At 43.1% G+C, this 22045-nt stretch overlaps 3 protein-coding genes across 4 annotated transcripts in view; 1 reads left to right on the top strand and 2 right to left on the bottom strand.

Annotated features, from left to right (window-relative positions):
- LOC5502492 (E3 ubiquitin-protein ligase UBR2) overlaps window positions 1-2782 on the bottom strand; it is a 43669-nt gene extending 40887 nt beyond the window's left edge. For both annotated transcript variants that reach the window (XM_048729868.1, XM_048729869.1), the window contains exon 1: window positions 2258-2782. In XM_048729868.1, coding sequence (XP_048585825.1) covers window positions 2258-2628 — 371 coding nt within the window. In that variant the 5' untranslated portion in view covers window positions 2629-2782. The remainder of the gene's footprint in view (window positions 1-2257) is intronic.
- Window positions 2783-5697: 2915 nt separating this feature from the next.
- Window positions 5698-8208, bottom strand: LOC5502491. Its single transcript, XM_032370754.2, has 5 exons — window positions 8106-8208; window positions 7396-7489; window positions 6875-7169; window positions 6144-6652; window positions 5698-5843 (listed from the first exon to the last, which is right to left on the bottom strand). Exons 1-5 carry the CDS (start codon window positions 8123-8125, stop codon window positions 5805-5807), a joined length of 957 nt encoding a protein of 318 aa, XP_032226645.2. The 5' UTR covers window positions 8126-8208; the 3' UTR covers window positions 5698-5804.
- Window positions 8209-14593: 6385 nt separating this feature from the next.
- Window positions 14594-21774, top strand: LOC5502507 (soma ferritin). The gene is made up of 8 exons (XM_048730083.1): window positions 14594-14794; window positions 15504-15596; window positions 15823-15876; window positions 16041-16166; window positions 20593-20685; window positions 20913-20966; window positions 21136-21261; window positions 21339-21774. The coding sequence occupies exons 1-8, from the start codon at window positions 14690-14692 to the stop codon at window positions 21477-21479; spliced, it is 792 nt and encodes a 263-aa protein (XP_048586040.1). The 5' UTR covers window positions 14594-14689; the 3' UTR covers window positions 21480-21774.
- Window positions 21775-22045: the final 271 nt, after the last annotated feature.

Raw genomic sequence — 22045 nt, 5'->3', positions numbered from 1 at the left:
CAAAAATTGTTTTCAGGCTTATTCTGAGTTTCTTAGACTCCCATGTCGCAGTGCAGGCATGTAATATGCTCATAGCTGTATTTTTTAATGAAAAATACAAGCAACCATAAATTTGTGCTTGCATTAGCACAGTGAAAAGGGATTAAAAATGGGACCGCAAAGCACTTTTGGAAAGCTAGGATACCACTGACTAGGTGTAGCAGTGTTTGACTTTGACGGGCTTTATAAAACTCAGAATGTAGGGGAGGCATCTGTTTTCGTTCTGTTTTTTTTGTAAATTCAGCTTAAAAATGCGTCTGAATGCTCATGGAGATCAGCAATGCATGTGTGCGTACCTTTTTTGTACATCTGAGTGAGAAAAATACATGAATATGGGAAAAAAAGACATATTTTTCCTTTCACTTTATTCTTTAAAATTTATTCTTTGAAATAAAGTTTATTCTTCGCACTTTGTAGTGGTTGGTTTCTTTTCCTCGTAGATTCCTCCAGTCTTTTAGGTGGGTAAATCGGGCTTGTTTTGGAAGCTGTTTTGAGGTGAAAATGTGACTTCATAGACATAAATATATACTTTATTTCTAATCTGATTTTAAAGAATAAAGTGAATTTATTATTAATTATTGTGTATTTTTCTCACTCAGATGTACAAAAGAGGTGCACGCATGCATTGCTGATCTCCATGAGCGTTCATGCGCATAGGGTGGAGAGCCTGTGGTAATGGATGAATTAATAGCAGAGCCATCCTACTACAATCCATTCTTCTTACATGATTGACACGGTTTCCATTGTTTTCTGTAGGGCTTTATTTCATGTACAAACCTTATTAATATGCCAGTTGCTAAGAGCCCGGGGAGGGTTTTGATATTCAGCAGGGAAGAGCAGGGCTGATGAATTGAATTGAATTGCTTATTATAAATGCAAGGGATGTATATAGATACATCCCAGGGAAGCTTGTATACATCACGTGCATTTATAATGAGCAATCAAATCAATTCACTACCTGCACTCTTCCATGCTGAATATCAAAACCCAATCATATGGCACTTAACTTTACACTTTTCTAAAATCTATTGGACCATAAACATAAAAAAAAAACTTCAAATATTATCTTTTTACATCTGCAGGTCTTTTTAGGGGTTTATTGCCACTTTCGCCCTGGCTCTTTATGACTTTATTGTCCTAACAAACATCCTCTATCATTACTTCATCAACACTACAATCAAACACCCTTGATACTATCGAATCTTACGAAACTATCCGATCCTGCCACAGCTCTGTTTCTAATTCCTCACTTCTGCCCACTCTTGATAGGTACGAACAGCCCACACCGTATCCTGTTGTCCTTACTCTTCTCAACTTATTCTTCACTTAAAATCGTAATATTACGGCTTGTTGTTCCAAGGATCATTCCGACAAGATCAAAATCCGGGAGAAACTATTCGGCTTGCGAAAACGTATTCTGTGTCAGTTCGGACATGTCTTCGTTGCTCTCCATCTCAGAAAAATACGAGCGTTATGCAAACTGAAGGGTGCAACAAATCTCATTCAAACGCTCCTTTTGTAAAGGAAATCACTTGCTTATTGCATGATTGTTATTTCCTACAAATAAAGAACACTTATAGACTACCCCCATTGTCAAATGCCATAAACTGGCCGCGCAGGGAATACTCTTCTTTGTATTTGGTACAACTAAGATACCAAGGCCTTTGTTTTCAAGGATGAAATAGTTTTTGTGACTATTAAGCACATACCGATGTGGTTGATTGTTAATCGTTTTCCTTTTTGATTGCCGTAGAAATTGCAGAAGAAATAACTTGTCGATATATATGCTAATGTCGTTTGAATCCTCCACACAACTCTTTGTTCAATCAGGGTTCAATTTCAAAGATTAAGATTCTGAAAAACCTTTTTTGCGTGGAAACCTTTGTCAATCTGTTATAAGTCAGCCTCGTGATGTATATCGCTTATTGCCTCGGCTCTCGGTAATTAACTCTTACTTATTATGCACAAAAAAGATTATATATTATTTTAATCATTATCATTATAAGCAAAATCATCACTATCATTACAAGAAATACCATTATCCCCAATATATAAAAAAAAATCCTTGATAATATCTCTAAGGTCAACTGGACTCAATGGTGTTAACTTATTTCTTTTTCCGCCACATCATAAGTTATCTACTTATGTCAACATTTAGATTTAAACATGGCGAAATAAGTCAACCAAAGGGTAACAAATATAAAAATCATTCATTTACCTGCACGAGTATGTAGGTTCCCCATATTTAAACATTTTCCCGCATAGGGGTGGAGGATTGTTCGTTTGTTGTAATTTTGGATATCCTAATTTTGGGTCCTCACCACAGAGGAAGTATTCCATAATTCTGAAAACTCTATCGCAGCATTTGTCCTCGTTGATGTTAAGCTTGAGAACTGGGCTGTCTGGCGGGGATTTCTGAACCTCGAAACATTCAAATACAGTCTCGGAGAAATGTTTGTAAAGGAGGCTACGAAATCGATGAGAAACGTCGACATTTCCTTCATCCCCCTCCACTGCTTTCCTCCATTTGTCTGCTTGCAGAGCAAAAGCTGACGAATCCTCAACGTCTTCCATTTCAACGTCTTCCATGGTTATTCAGAGAGTTTCGATTTCTCGTTCTCTCATTTAAGTCGGACAGGAGTGTATCAAAAATTTATACTGATCAACATTTCGATTTTTCTACGCAAGAAAAACAAAATGGCCGCAGAAAATGTTCGTGTTTTTATGAGGGAAGCCGCTGACCAGACGAAAAACAATTGAATATTGTGGACAGTGAAATGCAAAAACATTGCTACATATCGAACATACCGGTGTTGTTGTTTGATAGCCTCTGAACGGCTGTTTTGTCATGTAATAAATCAAATTTATGCATTACAATGATTTGGCACGTAACCCATAAACTTCGAGAGTGAATGGGGGGGGGGGGGGGGGGGCTAGAAAATATTGTGTAAACATTTTCAATGAACTTAATGGACCATTTCCATTATTCTATAAATAACTACATTTTTTGTATAGTGCTCACATTTGATATGCTCGTGAAAAAATCTTAGCCATGGTCAAGTGACCTTGATTATGCAAAAAAGAGTTATCTGAAAACGTTTTCGCTTCAGTATATCGATATCGTAGTAATGGAATATATTCCACCTGGAATAGTTGGCTAACATTTGACACTAGGCAGTAAATACACATTTTATTTGCGAAATCAAGGTCACGCGACCTATTTTGCTAAATATCTTCTTGAATAAAACGATAGTTAACCATTCCAACTGGTTTTCTAAAGACATCACCCAAACAAACAAATGTGTGTATTATTTTACTTTCTGTGTTCTAGATAAACCAACCCCATTTTAAGATGAAAAATTCAAATTCTGTAAGGCCAAATATGTCACGTGACCAGAGCAAGCTTCGTTGGACTAGTCTATTTATTTATTCAATTTCCACCAGTTAGACTGGTGGGGAAAGTATAACCGAGCTAGACTCCAATTCATGTACCCCCTTGAGTCTATTGTTAGTAATTGTAAGCGCTGCCATTGTAAGCACTGTCACTGGGGGTGGTCACTGCCAGAGGGTTTATTGCGTCCCCAGTGGTTCTTTTACTTCCCTTCGGTTCAGGTTAGTGTAGTGCAGCTTGAAGAGACGGGACCTCCGGTTTAGTGTCCTTACCCGAGAAGACTGGAAACACGGGAGAATAACTTCAACTCACTTGTGACACAAATTCGAACCAAGGCAGGAACCCGGAAAAATCCCCAGTTTGAGCCAGGATTCGAACCTTGGCCACAGCGGTGAGAGGCCGACGCGCTAATACACTTGGCCACCCGTGCTTCATGTGTCCTTATCCGAGAAGACTGGTAACACGGGAGAATGTCACGCAGGAATAAGTCACACATGTAGTAAAGACATATTTAGCATCTAGAAATTATATACAAATAAGCTGCCAACTTGTCGGAAGCTACCAGGACAACTTAAAGCGTTTTGTTTGTTTAACCAATTTAGCTCGACAGAGTAAATTAAACCGTTCTTCTGAAACGGTATAGTGGAGAATAGGAAATTGACCCTTGTCACAGTGGAAAAAGGAGAGTGGCGCGTCCATTTTCAAGTGGTACTTGAGAATCGGGATTTGGCCACCAATTCTCGTCGCATGATTTTTAACAAAGGAAGGAAAGTTAGGTCTGAGTTCGCACAGGGTTTACCCTAAGTAGGCTTCAGACCTAGCCGTCGGTAGAATTAGGTTTTAGTACATTTTAAGACTTTGACTGCAAAAATGATTGGAATGCTGTCAATCATTGTTATCACGTGTGTAGCTGGTCATGCGCACTAGCAGTGTAACAAGTTAGTGTGTGACATCCGTAGTCAGTAGCAACATTGTAAACATCACGGTGGCCCAAGGTTAACAAACCGACACACCCATGGGGGGTAGTTCGTTCCTCGGACTCCAGTTGGCTAAGCCCTTATCAGTACGTGCCTAAAAGCTTTCCATGGCTGTCAGTGACGGATTACCTAAGCGATGCCGCCTTAGGGGCATATAAATATGGGTGCGTACCGAAGCCCCAATACACTTGTGAAACACATGGCAGACGAGACACCCTCGAACAATACACACTTGTGAGCAGAGCTTGGAACAACACACATAGAATGAGAAACAGACAGAGAAACACATCTTGTAATCATCTTGTAAACCTTGTAAAGTCTTCAGTTTGTAACAAAGTAAAAACCAGTTCCTCCCTTCAGCCAAGTGGCCATAGTTTGTCTAACACCTAAAAATAACGGTTACATCTGGTGATAGAACCAAAAATTAGCTGTTACAATAACCTCAACTCAATTGTGACTGTTTCGGCATTATAAATCTATTACATAAGTGACAAGTGACAGTTCGTTCGTCAAAACCTACAGCTAACCGGGACTTTGAGAATCGAGAAAACACGAGAAGTGAGTTAATTTGTGAGTTTGAATAACTGTAAATAAGCTTTGATTCCATGCAATGTAAACTAAATAACAGTGACACAACTTCACAAAAAGGCAGGACCCCCTGTTTGAGCCAGGATTCGAACCTGGGCCACAGCTGTGAGAGGCCGTCGCGCTAACACACTAGGCAACCCGTGCTTCGTGCTTTCATTACTCCAAACATTGAATTATTTGAAAATTTGGTTGAGTGATACATGAGATGTTTTCTTTTTTACATTTTTCTGATTATTACTATTTGACCCTGGCCTTTCAAAACATACCACGGCGGGGTGACGACGACGGTACACATTACAGCTGATTCATCCGCGAAATGTTGTATAGTAAACCGCGCTGGTTCGCAATGTAGAGAGCGAGGATTTGACATGTCTGAAAATCTGACCTGAAATGCGGGTTTATGGAATAGTAGTGGGGTGGGGATGGATGAGTACTCCCATTTTTCCTAACCACGACATTGAATATGAGATTGAGTTTAAAAAGGAAAGAACAAAAAAGGCCTTCGTTTCAAATATGAGTTGCGACTCTGTGCTGTTGCAAACGAGGTATAGCGGCATGGTCAGGGGTTCAAATATGAGTTGCGTCTCTGTGCTGTTGCAAACGAGGTATAGTGGCATGGTCAGGGGTTTGGTCATCGGCATGATCAGGGGTTTGGGATTCCAGCAGGACACCATGGGAGGGGGATATTAAGCAAATTTTAACTTTGTCTAAAATCAAGTCTTTATTCATTTTCGTTCTAGTGCAGTCTTTTTTATTACGGAAAATTAAAACAAATAGTTGCTTTCTATTGTAAGTGGTTCGAGGATTTATCACTTTTTTGATCGACGTCTATTTTTCGTCGAAAGGTCCTGCAAACAAACAAAATTCAAGTAGTTATTGATCGCATTGCAGTGGAAGATCCGGGGGGGGTAATCAAGAGATGCACCTCCCGTCGGGATAGTGCGCCAACCTCTTTGTAAACGCCACTGTTAGTCTATTTCATTTTCATGATATGATCACACCACCCCTTCCAAGAGGTTGTAGATTTTGACCCCCCTCCCCCTCCCCCACACAACAATCTCTATGCCTTCCCCAACACAAACACCCCCAAACTGTTTCAAACAAAAGTTTTGTTGTCTTATCAACCGAAAATATTCCTTGATTTATACCTGTGTGTAAGGTGCTTGATGTCTGGATCGCAGGCGCGCGGACCTTCTTGGGGTAGCCTCACGATTAGAAACTGTCACGTGACTAGTCTCGGTCACGTGACTAGCTGTCTGCCCTTCATTTTCTATCACTTGTTCATTGTTGGTGCAAGGTTCTGGTGTGTCAATAGAACCGAATGTCTGGTTCTGTACTTGGTCACCCCAGAGCCCTCCAAGAGCAGACGGTACATTGCCTACCCCGGAAGTCGAGAACTCGTTCTTGATTTTAGCTTGCGGCTCGGGAGTTGATAAATCTTGCTCAGCTGTTTCTCTAGGCTCCTGCTTGATCTTTACTTGAGGAAACGTCACAGCATCAGTTGATTCCCCTTGCCCACATAACCCAAGACCTGAAGGTAACCTTAGAATCGCCATCTTGTCGGTTACTTCCGGGGGAGTGGCGCGTGCACGTGGCGGTCTTGATTCTGGCGCGTTTTCCCATCCTTGTATCTCCACAGGAACATCAACGGCAGTTCCTGGAGAGACAGGAAGTCCGTTAATAACGTCTTGATATGCGAATTTACGGCTCTTCTCTTTTTCCTCATCGTGGGGAATGGTGGAACTGAAAAACATTCGCGCCATTTCACACGCTTCCCAGGGGTCCTCGGGGACAGGTTCTTGCTCAGGCGCATTCTCTTCTTTCACAAGTACGCTGTCCCATAATGGGTATTCAGCTCTCGCTGGTCGACGAGGCCTACCTTCAAGCCGATTTCGACACTCGGGGACGTCGAACTCGTTCAACAAAGAGTTCTCCCATAAACAGGGCACATCCCTGTTCGACTGATTGAATTCTGGGTAAAGAGACTCCACGCGGTGTTGGCGAGGAAGATCCCATCTATCTTGTCGCACTCTTTGGGTTTCCTGTGGTATCCAAGGCTGGTAGTTGCTAGCTGCGGGTTCTTGCCGAGCATCTTGAGGGCCGAAGGCAAATCTGGTGTAAAAGCTTGATTGTGGTCCTATTTGAGGCGCCGCTGACCAGCTCTGACCTGGGTTCTGCGGGTAGGAAAAATAGTGCCTTAGTTTTTTTTATTCCCGTAGTCTATGCTGTAAGTATGCCCGGGCAGTCTGCAAAGGTCCTAACCAGATGGCAGCTTTTGTGTTTAGGGGCCAAAGACAGAGATGCAATTGATTTCTCGGTATGACGCATTTTGTCAGCTTACCATACTCCTTTCCAGCTTCCCAACAATTATAAAACCAAGGAGGACGTAACATTTCTTACCGCTGATGAGGCAGAAGGACAGTCGCTATGTCGGTTGTCTCGATTGGAGTGACAATCGTGGCTATTGGGATCTCCAGCGAAAAAACCCTGGTGCCTGCGAATATAACGAGTATAACGAGTATAACGGTCACTTTTTTCAGGTAAGGGGATCTTCCTAACTTACAGGGCTTTCCACCCTAGAAATTAAAAAAAGTTGGTTGGTGGAGTTTCAAAACCTCAGTTATTAGCCCCACCACCACCTCCTAATTTCAAGTTCCCTTAAATTTAAATAATGGATGTTTCTGAAATCATAAAATTGTAGATTGTTTACGAAAGTTGATAACCTAATTAAGAACCTAAAGCCTAGATTCACACCAAGTCATATGTCATGTCATACATGCCCCTTGCAGGCTCACTTAAGCGTCTATGTTCAGTCTATGCTTATGCGAATTCATTTGTCATTAGAGACAACACCAATTTATTATCTGAGTTGTATTTTTAATCAGTAATAAACTGAATAAAGCGGCTAGGAGGTCAAACTTCTAGCCAGATTCAAACAAATTATCGCTGTAGTTTTTGCCCAGTTAACAGATCTCAGGATATGCATCACCTTTTAGGTTATTGACGATTGTGGGATAAGGCATAAAACCTGTTGCACGTTTTTTTTTTTTTTTTTTTGCAAGTTTGATGTGTTTGCATTGCAACTTATATCAGTGTATCTCTGGATTTACCTGTCGCAATTGTTGTACATCTTCCTGGAGACACAAATCACGACCTTTCACGCAGAAAATGCTGCCTGTCTGTTGCGTCATTAAAATTACTTTAGAACGTACCGCGCGCGCGCGCTCGCCCGGGTAATGCGCTTTGTGTGTTTCAGGTAATTCACAGGGTAGAGCATGCCGAGCATGCGCTTTGTGTGTTGCTACACAAGTCACCCAGAAGGTCATGCGCATCTTTTACACCAAGTCTAATTGTTAAATATCAAACTGGATATTAATGAAAGGATGGTTCCTGAAAATTTGAAAATCTAAAGTAATTGGTCTAAAAATAGGTGCTTCCAAAACGAGTTTTTTAAATCTTCGAAATTTCGAATGACCGGAAACGCGCGAAACTAACCCTGGGCGCGCGCTCCAGATCGCGACAGCCGGTAACCATAGAAATAAAGCAACAGTCTCAAAACACAGCACTCGTCATTTGCCATATTTTCACAAACTGTGAAGATGCAAAGCAAAAGACTCCAAAAATTCAACAAAAAATTCCCGAATAAATCAAATAGCAAAGCCGTAATCATGTCCCAGGTGAGGTGTGGGTTTTTGGAGGCTTATGGGTGAGATTTGCCCCGTACTTTCGAGATTCAAAAGAAAAAAAGCGCGGGAAAGTCAAAGCTACCACTCTTAACTTCATCTTCATATGATCTCTAAACGAGACATTCATTTTGCATATTTTTATTAAGGAAAAATCAAATACAAAAGCATTTTTTTGGGAAAAGGGCCATTTCCGACGAAAAATGTACGAGGATCTTCAGGTAAAGATAAAAGCTAAGAAGTGAGAGTCAAAATCGTTGGTAATATTTTCCTTTATTCTTTTATAAGTTCAGTCGCAAATATGTCTCTCACTTAATCAAAATATCAGTCTGTTGCTATATGAGTTAGAGCAAAAAGAACACGGACTAAAAGTCAGGTTTTACGGCTAGAATTCGCGCTCTCTCTTGCTTACAGTTTGACGCGCGCTAGAGTGGCCAACTTGCCATTTTGTAAAAAAGTGAAATGAGCTATTGACAAGAACTTTACTAGCCAACCAGCGAGGCGAAGTTCCTATCAATCAAACCTGCGTTACTTGCCTTGGCTTGTTTTGCTTGTTGACCACCGTTGCGCGCGTCGCTTTAGTAATTCTGCTAGGTGTTCTACTTGATAAAAATGGCAAGTATAAACGTATAAGCAAGCGCTTGGCAGTTCTGAATCATCTTACCGGTAATTTTGCGATTTCGAGAGCTTTCCCGATTACCGGTCATATCAAAGACACAGCGTTAAAAAATAATGATCTTACATTATTTTTGCTCTTGTGAGTGACGGCAAATGAAAGAAGGGAAGCTAAATAAAAATTACGGCTATCGGGCTAGATTTTTCTCCATCGAAATAGAGTTGTGCTCTTGAGAATGAAACAGAAAAACAGAAAAAGAGCAACGAGACCCCTTCGCGAGGGCAAATATCATCACCTGCCCGCGCCTCCCCACAAAGTGGTAGAGGGGTTAGTGTGTCTCCAGGGACAACATTTAACACCTTCCTTCACGGGTTCCCATGGAACGGTACTCTCAGTCCATGGGAAAGAAGCTCCCAGGGCACTTCCCCTTACTTATGGAGGTTTGAGTCCCCATGGAGCTGTTCCCCTAGATCGCCACGGAACACCTCCCCTTACCCATAGAGGGATGAGTCCCCATGGAGCTGTCCCCCTATGTCACCACGGAACACCTCCCCTTACCCATGGAGCGATGGGTCACCATGGAATTGTTCCCCTATGTCACCAGGAAACACCTCCTCTTACCCATGGAGGGATGAGTCCCCATGGAGCTGTCCCCCTATGTCACCACGGAACACCTCCCCTTACCCATGGAGCGATGGGTCACCATGGAACCGTTCCCCTATGTCACCAGGAAACACCTCCTCTTACCCATGGAGGGATGAGTCACCATGGAACAGTTCCCCTATGTCACCACGGAACACCTCCCCTTACCCATGGAGGGATGAGTCACCATGGAGCTGTTCCCCTATGTCACCACGGAAGACCTCCCCTTACCCATGGAGCGATGGGTCACCATGGAACCGTTCCCCTATGTCACCAGGGAACACCTCCTCTTACCCATGGAGGGATGAGTCACCATGGAACAGTTCCCCTATGTCACCACGGAACACCTCCCTTTACCCATGGAGGGATGAGTCACCATGGAACCGTTCCCCTATGTCACCACGGAACACCTCCCCTTATTCATGCAGGGATGGGTCCCCATGGAATCGCTCACCCGAATCAACACACAGTGTTTCCATGTTGAACAGCTCTCTTCAGAGCCAAAAAAGAAATCCCACTCCGTTTAACCGTCTGTTCGTGTCTCCCTGGGACAGTTCCCCCGAGTCCTTCACCTCTGATCAGCTCAGCCCACATACTCCCCATCTCCATTCTCGTCCAAGGCGCCATTACCGGTATTTGTTGAGTTTATTCCTGGTGACGTCATTGCACCCGTACCAATCAGGAGCAGGCCGTTGCCTGTCGGGGAGCCGCTGATCCTTGCTCCTCTAGACGATTGCGCTGATCCCGAGCCAAGAGTAATACCCCTCGTGGACCCAGTGCACATCATCCCTGCCAACTGCCACCAAATATTCCTGATAAAGCCAGAAGATGACGGTGGTAATGATAAAGATCATAATGATGACGATGAAGTGATATTGATGAAGGCAGAATTTCATGACGGTGATGATGATGATGATTGCAGAAGCTTCGCCAGCTTTTGTATTAGTGATGGTAGCGATGAGTTTGATGACGGGTTGACTGACAGTCTTGACATCCTGTTGAATGATGCTGATGAGGAGGAGTTTAATGAAACTCTTGATATTTGTTTTAAACACTAAACGTCAGTTTTTTTTTTACAGTTAAGCGATGTCGCTCACCAACAGATTCCTTTGATGTGAGTTCTGATGAGGGAATGAAAAAGAGGAGAAAAATGAGCGAATGAATGAGAAGAGGGGCATAGAGAGGGAGGGTGGCTGTAAAACGGGGCAGGACGGGTAGCGACCTAATACATGAAGAAACAGACGCGACGTGAGGGACCAAGCAAGAGAAGATAACTGACCCAAGGGGCGTGACGGGAGGGGATGAGGGACCAAGCAAAGGAAGACAACTGACCCAAGGGGCGTGACGGGAGGGGATCAGGGACCAAGAAAGGGAAAAAAACCGACCCAAGTGGCGTGACGGGAGGGGATGAGAGACCAAGCAAGCGAAGACAACTGACTCAAGGTGCGTGACGGGAGGGGATGAGGGACCAAGCAAGGGAAGACAACCGACCCAAGGGGCGTGACGGAAGGGGATGAGGGACCAAGCAAGGGAAGACAACTGACCCAAGAGGCGTGACGGGTGGGGATGAGGGACCAAGCAAGGGAAGACAACTGACTCAAGGTGCGTGACGGAAGGGGATGAGGGACCAAGCAAGGGAAGACAACTGACCCAAGAGGCGTGACGGGTGGGGATGAGGGACCAAGCAAGGGAAGACAACTGACTCAAGGTGCGTGACGGGAGGGGATGAGGGATCTAGCAAGGGAAGACAACTGACCCAAGGGGCGTGACGGGAGGGGATGAGAGACCAAGCAAGGGAAGACAACTGACCCAAGGGGCGTGACGGAAGGGGATGAGAGACCAAGCAAACGAAGACAACTGACCCAAGGGGCGTGACGAGAGGGAATGTGAGATCAGGCAAGCAAGGACAACTGGCCCAAGGGGCGTGACGGGAGGGAATGAGAGACCAAGCAAGCGAAGACAACTGACCCAAGAGGCGTGACGGGAGGGGATGAGAGACCAAGAAAGGGAAGACAACTGATACCCAAGGGCGTGACGGGAAGAAATGAGAGACCAAGCAAGCGAAGACAATTGACCCAAGGGGCGTGACGGGAAGAGAATGAGAGACCAAGCAAGGTAAGACAACTGACCAAAGGGGCGTTACGGGAGGGGATGAGAGACCAAGCAATGGAAGACAACTGACCCAAGGGGCGTGACGGGAGGGGATGAGAGACCAAGCAAGGAAAGACAACTGACCCCAGGGGCGTGACGGGAGGGGATGAGGGACCAAGCAAGCGAAGACAACTGACTGAAGGGGCGTGACGGGAGGGAATGAAGGACCAAGCAAGGGAAGACAACTGACCCAAAGTACATGACGGGAGGGGATGAGGGACCAAGCAAGGGAAGACAACTGAACCAAGGGGCGTGACGGGTGGGGATGAGGGACCAAGCAAGCGAAGACAACTGACTGAAGGGGCGTGACGGGAGGGGATGAGGGACCAAGCAAGGGAAGACAACTGACCCAAGGGGTGTGACGGGAGGGGATGAGGGACCAAGCAAAGAAAGACAACTGACCCAAGAGGCGTGACAGGAGGGGAAGAGAGACCAGCTGAACCGAGGTGCACGACGGGAGAGATTCAGGGACCAAACAAGGAGGGAAAGACAACTAATCCAAGGAGTTGTTATAACAACCTTAAATAATAAAAAATAACCTTGAAATACTATTGTTATTGATCATTTGTGCATCGTTAAGAATATTTTCAGCCTTTAAATGCCCCCGAAGTAAAAAGTCCCAGCTTTAGCTGAAATTTTGAGATACCCCTTTTCCGTGGAACCCATAAACATCACGGAGCCTCTACTAACATGTCAATCATAAGAAGAATTCTGATACCGCCATAAACTTTGATAGAGTTGCAATGCGTGCTATTTCGTTTGTCCATGATATAACAAATTAATGATAAACTTACACCGGCCTTTTGTTGTCCAAAAAATTTAGAACTACTGTTGCTTGGACATTTAATTTTCGAACAGAAGGCATGCATAAGCTGAGTAAGGGTTATAACGTCTCACAAGCGTCTATTGAAATTAAAGAAAAAAAAATTTCAAGTTGTAATAATGACAAAATAGAGACAACGGAACTGTATTAGTAGAATAAGCGCCTCCCTCAAATAAGCGCCCCGTCTGGGAGTCGAAAATTGTATGTAAGTGTCATGTACAAATACTCAAGTACAGAAACTTTGGTGTATAACGCTAAACTTGACTAGTACGGTTAAAGGCAACATAACGTAACGTGCTAAAAAAAGAATTATTTTTCATTACCAAATGGTGATAGCAAGAGTAATGTGAGCAGTGTCCTGTTATCGAGTTTCCAAGAGGCCACTGATCACGTTTCTACACGACAAAACTCCAATGCTAGGGCTAATGTCTCATTGAAATTTGCAAATTTATAATATTCAAGCGTTTAGTTAAAGGCTTAAAGGAGCCTGCCCTTCCCCCCTCCCTTGTTTCTCTTTGTTCTGCTACCCCAGACTCGTACCCAGTCGTTATTTGCTGTTGCGCGGACATACACAGGAATCCTGAAGCGAAGACAGAAAAAAATAACGACTGGCAGATTACAGATCCAAGATGGCAGACGAAATCGGCGAGCAAAAATGTTACGAATTTTCACAGACGAAGAAGGACCTATCCATACTGCATTTCTTGCCTGTAAAATTCCATGTGCACATGACAACTGCAGAAATAACCTAAATACTTTCCTGGAGTTTGGAATTCTGCGTAAGATCATGTGCGAATAGTGACTTCCTCGCTCTAGAGCTTATTCTAGGGAACATAAAGACAGTATTCGAACTATATCTCTGAAAGTGTATATTTTTGATAAATACAATCCAACCAGAGCAGTATGAGTTGAAATTAGTGCCAGAACATTCAGACCATCCAAATTCATTTCATGAAATGATGTATCGAGCTCACCAGTGTCGTCCGCCGTCTTGGGTTTTACGAAACGAAAATATCATCTAATTGAACAGGGAACCACCGAAAATAAAACTAAATGGTTTACAACGAGTGTGTGTAGGTAGGCCCTTGGACTTGTGCACAAAAAAAATAAAAAAAAACGGTAATAAAAACGCTGCTTGCTAGATATTTGAAAAACTTGTAAGAATATTTCCTGAATTCTGCCAGACGCCAAGCGAATTCCGACCCCGAAACCGCATCCTGACCGTCATGCACCGCGCGGCGTCTGGGTACGAGACTGCTGCTACCCCCTTTCCCAATATACTCTACGTATCTAAAAGTTATGGAGATATCATCGAATTTGGATGGGAAATAATCCCGCTCCCTCATAACAACCTTCAAAACCCTGTCTCATTGTCTCATCCAAACCTGAATTTCGAAACACGCCTTCGAGACACAAAATTATTGCGTCTAACCCTTTGTCAATTGCAAAAGCATACGCAAACAAAAGAATCAAAGAAGCCAAAAAACGTGACTCGAAATAAAAAACTGTGCCACGACCTTCGGGTTTTGGATTTCAGCGTAACTATCTGAGCCGCAAGATCCCATGTCACTGTAAATCAGGAACCCGCCAACCAATCAAATCACTGTATTTCTCAGGTGCACGCCCCTGATAGTCTCGGCTATATATTGAGTTGTTTGCACTGAGAACCTTAGATCCCCGTTTTCTGCTTCAACAGTGTTTGAACCGAAACAGGACTCACACACGAATTTCCAAAAATTTTCAGTTTTATTTTTATCCTTGCCATAAAACTCGTTCAAGATGTCGTTCTCAGTTTGCCGTCAGAACTATCACGAGGAGTCCGAGGCGGGCGTCAACAAGCAGATCAACCTCGAGTTGTACGCCAGCTACGTCTACATGTCGATGGTGCGTAAAGGCGGAATTTTACCCAACGATTTGTTTTTGCGTAGCGTTAGATTTTATGAAATCGAGCCAACACCAAATGAACGTTTAAATACTTGGCCCGACAAATCAACCTAATACGGTTACCTAGAAATAAAGTGATTCTAGTTGAGAACCTCAATAACTCTAAGCCCTCTAACTTAAATAACCCTCCGCCAAATTGAACTGACTTTTTAGATTCCCTAGAGACTATTTTTGAGTCTCTGGTCTCTCTTAAAAGAGTTCGAGTCAAGTTCGAGTCGTCGTCTCGTGACCCGAACGCATCTCGTGACTTTGGCAAACAGCAAGACCAGAAGATACGTGATGTTTATTCGGGTGTCGTATTCCAACCAATCCATACCTGTCAAACCACGGGTTTGCCCCAGCGTCCTTTGCGGTAGCTTTGATCTATTCACATATCTCTCTCTTGTTACTCTTAGTTTTACGAATTTCGTGATTTTCAGAGTAAGGGGCAGACCATTTCATTTTGAGAGGTCGTTCATTCTCACATTTTTTTCTGAAATTTCCAAAGCCCTTAAGTCAAATATTGAATGTTTTTTATTTTGTCTGTCCCATTTCTTCAACTTCAAATTCAACTCTGCAATAGTATTGTATTAGTTTTTTTTTATTCGTCAAAATCTTCAAATTTTGTCCTTGTTATCATTACAAGATTTTGTTTACTCTTATTTACCAGGCCTTTCATTTCGACCGTGATGATGTAGCTTTGCCTGGATTCCACAAGTACTTCATGGAGGCCTCGCATGAAGAGCGCGAGCATGCCGAGAAGGTAAGTACCGCTTTTTGTTGTGTTCACCAAGTGCGACGCTCTAGTGCTGTCGTAAAACGCTACTACCCTACAAGACGAGTGTGGGGGCGAGGAGGATAAAAGAAATACAAGCGTAAAAAGGGAATCCAAAATAAAATGTTGTTTTCGCATAAAAAATCAAATGATTCGTACTGTATAAAAACAGCGGCAATAGCTTAACTTGTTATCTCTCTGTCTCCATTTCCAGCTTGCCAAGTTCCAGCTGCAACGTGGAGGCCGCATTGTGCTTCAAGACATCAAGGTTTAAGAAATAAGATCAAAGTTCTCTTATATTTGTTTTTTGAGCATTTGTTTTCTATGTCTATACTATCTTACACAACACTCAGTCATAGGGCCTGCTGTAATGTTATATCATTTACATCTTCGCTAGTGTGCTAAGCGCCCATGAATTTTTACATATATTAGCGCCCTGAGCGCGACGACTGGGGTTGTGGACAGGATGTCATTCAGGCAGCTCTTGACCTGGAAAAACATGTCAACCAGGCCTTACATGATCTGCACAAGGTCGCCGAGAAGCACGGTGACTCCCAGGTACGTGGGCTCCCTGTGTTCTGAAAAGTAACCTGACTTTTTAAAGCCCTACTAACCTTATTTCGTGTGATTTTTAGATGCAAGACTGGCTCGAGTCGCATTACCTGACTGAGCAAGTGGAAGCCATCAAGGAGCTTGCTGGTCATATGACCAACCTGAAGCGTGTTGGCCCTGGCCTGGGAGAATTCCAGTTCGACAAGCACACCCTCGATGACTAGAGGGCTGCATGCCAGACTGAGTCTTGAACCAGTGGATTGACCTTTGAACCGTAGTAGATCTTATCAACCTTGATGTGACACACAGCGCCGCCCTTGTTCACATAAATCGGAATTCATGGCAAGCCTTTGGATAATTCTATCTTTGCACTGCTGTGCCCTGGTCCCTATTTTATCTAATAGATAAACGAATTAGGGGAGCCGTTTTTTGTTAACAAGGGCATCTTTGTTTTCTTTTCTTTTGTTAGACTTGTTTTTTTCTAGTGACTTAATAAAAGCATTATAAAATCAATGTGATGACTGCTATATTTGTGTTGATTATGACTATGACTATGGCATGTACCCCTTCCTAAAGCTCACATAAAACAGGGGCGCAATCAACTTGCCCATATTCTGGTACTAATTGTGTCACGGCGTTTCCAAGGATCAGGCTATTTTTAGACGCGCGGATTAGCCAATCAGATGACAGGACGGAAAAATTGACTTTCTCTCAAGGAATCCAAAATGACGACCGAGAAGGGGAAAAACGACGCTTGCCTTTCAAAGTCTCACTACATCGTCATATGCCTCCTACTTTCTTAATCCTTTTAGCCACATAGAAAGGAAAATTTTCTTACTAGCTTTGGATTATTTTTCTCTATAAGTGGATTCAAATGTTGCTACGAGGATATTTTTTCTTGCTCTTGCAAAGCAATATTCGATCTCGAAATTCTCTCGCTGAGAGGCCATATTATCATTCAAAAGTATTTTGATACTGTTAGTGGAAGCTAATTTTTCCGCCCTGTCATCTGATTGGCTAATCCGGGCGTCTAAAAATAGCCTGATCTTAAGAAAAACGCCGTGACACTTACATAATACAGATGATTGCCCCCTACTTATGAGCCCTGCAAAATTTTATAACAAAGTCTCTTCTTTAGAGCATTGAAAATGCCGAGGGGATAGGGGTAATAGAAGGAAATTGAATAAATAGTACTGAGATTAGAAACATTGAAAAATTCCAAACAACAACAGTGTTGGCGGGAAAGGAGGGCTCACTTTTCTAAGCGTTTTTTTTTTCTCTATTCTTAAACGAATGCAGAGTTTACATAAATATGTATAAAACGTTATAGGTATAAATTGATTGCTTGATAAAAGACGATATTACATATTTCTTAACTGTTTGTATTCATTTTTAACTGTACTCTACACAAAACCCAAGTAGCCCACACCCCTTAAAATCGCCCTCCCTCCAGCCAGTATGAGATGTTGTGTGATTTTTTAATGATAGTTTAATGTGCTAGAGGACCATTAATCCGACCATTTTGCCGATGAAGTTTAACTGAGGAAAACCGGCTATGCCATGCTGACGAGTCCTAATAAGGACGAAACAGCTGTCCATGGTTGCCGAACTGCACGGGTAATAGACTGTGCTAGCGTCCCGTCTTGGCCCGACTGGTGCCAATGTGTGTATGCTAGTGTGCTTTTAAAGTCCACAATCTGTAAGAACAGCGACGTAAGCATTTCATTTATTTGAAAATGGCAAAATTTTCACAGGGGAGCTCACACAAAGTATACCTAAGTAGGCTTCAGACCTAGCCGTCGGTAGAATTAGGTTTTAGTACATTTTTAGACTTTGACTGCAAAAATGATTGGAATGCTGTCAATCATAATAATCACGTGTGTAGCTTGCCATGCGCACTAGCAGTGTAACAAGTTAATGGTGACATCTGTAGCCGTAGCAACATTGTAAACATTACGTAAGTCACGGTAGCCCAAGGGTAACAAACCGACACACCCATGGGGGGGGGGGGGTAGTTCGTTCCTCGGACACCCATTGGCTAAGCCCTTATCAGTACGTGCCTGAAAGCTTTCCATGGCTGTCAGTGTCGGGTTAACTAAGGAACACGGTAGACACGGTAGGGGTGCGGCAGAAGCCACACACACACCTTGTAAAGCCTTCAGATTATAACAGCGAAGGATGAGAGACCAAGCAAGGGAAGACAACTGACCCCAGGGGCTTGACGGTAGGGGATAAGGGACCAAGAAAGGGAAGACAACTGACCCAAGGGGCGTGACGGGAGGGGATAAGGGACTATGCAAAGGAAGACAACTGACCCCAGGGGCGTGACGGGAGGGGATGAGGGACCAAGCAAGGGAAGATAACTGACCCAAGGGGCGTGACGGGAGGGGATAAGGGACCAAGCAAGGATAGACAACTGACCCAAGGGACGTGACGGGAGGGGATGAGGGACCAAGCAAGGGAAGAAAACTGATCCAAGGGGCGTGACGGGAGGGGATGAGGGACCGAGCAAGGGTAGACAACTGATCCAAGGGGCGTCACGGGAGGGGGCGAGGGACCAAGCAAGGAAAGACAACTGATCCAAGGGGTTGTAATAACAACCTTAAATGATAAAATAATAACCTTGAAATACTATTGTTATTGTTTTATTTTTTATTTTTTTGCAAAGTCCCAGCCTCAGCTGAAAGATAGGATGTTCTTATAAAAAAGTGTGTAATTTGAGATACCCCTTTTCCGCGGAATGCGTAAACAATGTCAATAATAAGAAGAATTCTCATACCGCCATCACTTGCAATGCGTGCTATTTTGTTTGTCCATCCATTTTTTCTTCCCGCCTTTTTAAGTCTACCAATCGTAATGATAATATAATAAATGAATGATAAACTCACACCAGCCTTTTGTTGTCCAGACAACGTGCAGATAACGTTGTCAAAATAATTATTTTTTATTGCCAAATGGTGATAGCAAGCGTAACGTGAGCAGCGTCCTGTTATCGAGTTTCCAAAAACTTCAATGTCGGAAATGTCTTCTTGCCCCAGTATCATTTAAGTTTGCACATTTAAAATATTCAAGCGCTCGTTTCTCTTTCTTCTGGTACCCCCATCTTCCCAATATATTCTAGGAACCTAAAAGTTATATCAGACTTCGGTAGAATGCTTAAGATGGAGATCGAATTTGGATGGGGAATAACCCTTCTCCCTTTCAACAACCTTCATAACCCTAAAATGGTGTCTCATCCAACCTGATTTTCGAAACATCACGATCGAGATCACAAAATTATTGCATATGAGCCTAATTCTTTGCGAATTGCAGAAGCATACGCATACAAAAGAATGTCAAAGAAGCCAAAAAAACGTGATTCGAAAAATATGTGCGACGACCTTCGGGTTTTGGGTTTCAGCGTAACTATATCTGAGTTGCAAGATCCCATGTCACTGTAAATCAGGAACCCGCCAACCAATCGAATCACTGTATTTCCCAAGTGAACGCCCTGATGGTCTCGGCTATATATTGAGTTGTTTGCACTGTGAACCTTAGATCCCCGTTTTCTGCTTCAACAGTGATTGAACCGAAACAGGACTCACACGCGAATTTCCAAAACTTTTCAGTTTTACTTTTATCCTTGCCATAAAACTCGTTCAAGATGTCGCTCTCAGTTTGCCGTCAGAACTATCACGAGGAGTCCGAGGCGGGCGTCAACAAGCAGATCAACCTCGAGTTGTACGCCAGCTACGTCTACATGTCGATGGTACGTAAAGGCGGATTTTTACCCAACGATTTATCGGAACCTCTTTCAGTTTTTGGGTATCGTTAGATTTTATAAAATCGAGCCAACACCAAATGAATGTTTAAATACTTGGCCCGACAAATCAGCCATATACGGTTACCTAGAAATAAAGCGATTCTTGTTTAGGACCTCAACAATTCCAACCCGAATTATCCGCTAAATCGAACTGACTTCAAGTTAGCCAGAGACTTCTTTAAAGTAGGTTTCTAATCGAACTGTCTCTGGTCTCTCTTAAAAGGGTTCGAGTCAATGTTTTTATGTATTTCCAGCAGCTCTAGCCTCTCATAAGATATTCGAGCTATTTTCGAGCTGTTTAGCCATCGTCTCGTGACCCCCGAGCGCATCTCGTGACTCTGACAAACAGCAAGATACGTGATGTTTATTCGGGTATCGTATTCCAACCAATCGATTCCTGTCAATCACCGGGTTCGGCCCGGCGTCCTTTGCGGTACTCTTGTTACTCGTAGTTTCACGAATTTCGCGATTTTCACGAAATTAATACAGACTAACCCTTTTTATTTTGTTTCTTTTTTGTTTTCTGTCCTATTTCTTCAACAACTCTGCAATAGTATTGTATTAGTTTTTTTATTCGTCAAAATCTTCAAATTCTGTCTTTGTTATATTTTGTTTATTCTTATTTACCAGGCCTACCATTTCGACCGTGATGATGTAGCTTTGCCTGGATTCCACAAGTACTTTATGAAGGCCTCGCATGAAGAGCGCGAGCATGCCGAGAAGGTAAGTACTGCTTTTTGCTGTGTTCACCAAGTGCGACGTTCTAGGTGCTGTCGGAAAACGCTACTACCCTACAAGAAGAGTGTGGGGGCGAGGGGGATAAAAGGAAAACAAGCGTAAAAAGGGAATCCAAAAAAATGGAGTTTTCGCTTAAAAAATCAAGGGATTCGTAATGTAAAAAAACAGCAGCAAAAGCTTAAAACTTGTTATCTCTCTGTCTCCATTTCCAGCTTGCCAAGTTCCAGCTGCAACGTGGAGGCCGCATTGTGCTTCAAGACATCAAGGTTAAACAAAAAAGTTCTCTTATTTTTGTTTTTAAAAGTATTTGTTTTCTTATGTCTATACAATCTTGCACACCACTCAGAGTTGCTTCTATGTCAGCGCCTCCTAATGTTATGTCATTTATATCTTCGCTAGTGTGCTAAGCGCCCATGTATTTTTTACACTTATTAGCGCCCTGAGCGCGACGACTGGGGTTGTGGACAGGATGCCATTCAGGCAGCTCTTGACCTGGAAAAACATGTCAACCAGGCCTTACTTGATCTGCACAAGGTCGCCGAGAAGCACGGTGACTCTCAGGTACGTGGGCTCCCTGTGTTCTGAAACAGCAACCTGATTTTTTTAGCCCTACTTACCTTATCTCGTGTGATTTTTAGATGCAAGACTGGCTCGAGTCGCATTACCTGACTGAGCAAGTGGAGGCCATCAAGGAGCTTGCTGGTCACTTGACCAACCTGAAGCGTGTTGGCCCTGGCTTGGGAGAATTCCAGTTCGACAAGCTCACCCTCGACGACTAGAGGGGTGCAGGCTGGACTGAGTCTTGAAACCATGGATTGACCTTTAAACCGAAGTAGATCTTATCAACCCTGATGTGACACACAGCGCCGCCCTTGTTCACATAAATCGGAATTCATGGCAAGCCTTTGGATAATTCTATCTTTCCACTCCGAGGCACACTTTGCCGTGCCCTGGTCCCTATTTCATCTAATGGTAAAGGGATCAGTGGAGCCGTTTTTTGTTAACAAGGGCATCTTTTTTTCTTTTGTTAGACTTGTTTTCTGTAGTGACTAAATAAAAGCATTATAAAATCAATGTGATGACTGCTTTATTTTTGTTGAGAAATAAAAACCAGATAACATCCCAACATCCTGCCCCAAGTTTTCAATATAAAGAAGTCTTTTCTTCAGAGCATTGATAATCCCAGGGGGATCGGGATAATAGGAAATGGAATAAATAGTACTGAGATTAGAAACCTTGGAGATTGCCAAACAACAAGTGGCCACAGGAAAGGAGGGCACCTACTTTTTTTTTTTCTTAATGTGAAGTTGGCATGTACATTAATATGTATTTAACGTCATAGGTA

This window comes from Nematostella vectensis, chromosome 7 (assembly GCF_932526225.1).
Source record: "Nematostella vectensis chromosome 7, jaNemVect1.1, whole genome shotgun sequence".
Classification (NCBI taxonomy): domain Eukaryota; kingdom Metazoa; phylum Cnidaria; class Anthozoa; order Actiniaria; family Edwardsiidae; genus Nematostella; species Nematostella vectensis.
This window is presented reverse-complemented; position numbering and strand designations above follow the sequence as displayed.

Bases quoted from the DNA above. Each gene is read 5' to 3' on its own strand.
- LOC5502507 (XM_048730083.1), top strand. From the start codon at position 14,690: ATGTCGTTCTCAGTTTGCCGTCAGAACTATCACGAGGAGTCCGAGGCG. The intron at 15,597-15,822 runs GTAAGTACCGCT...CTCCATTTCCAG, and splicing joins AGCGCGAGCATGCCGAGAAG to CTTGCCAAGTTCCAGCTGCA. The intron at 21,262-21,338 runs GTACGTGGGCTC...TGTGATTTTTAG, and splicing joins AGAAGCACGGTGACTCTCAG to ATGCAAGACTGGCTCGAGTC.
- LOC5502491 (XM_032370754.2), bottom strand. From the start codon at position 8,125: ATGTACAACAATTGCGACAG. The intron at 7,490-8,105 runs GTAAATCCAGAG...TTATATTCGCAG, and splicing joins ATGTACAACAATTGCGACAG to GCACCAGGGTTTTTTCGCTG. The intron at 5,844-6,143 runs GTATAAATCAAG...GTTTGTTTGCAG, and splicing joins ATCAAGCACCTTACACACAG to GACCTTTCGACGAAAAATAG.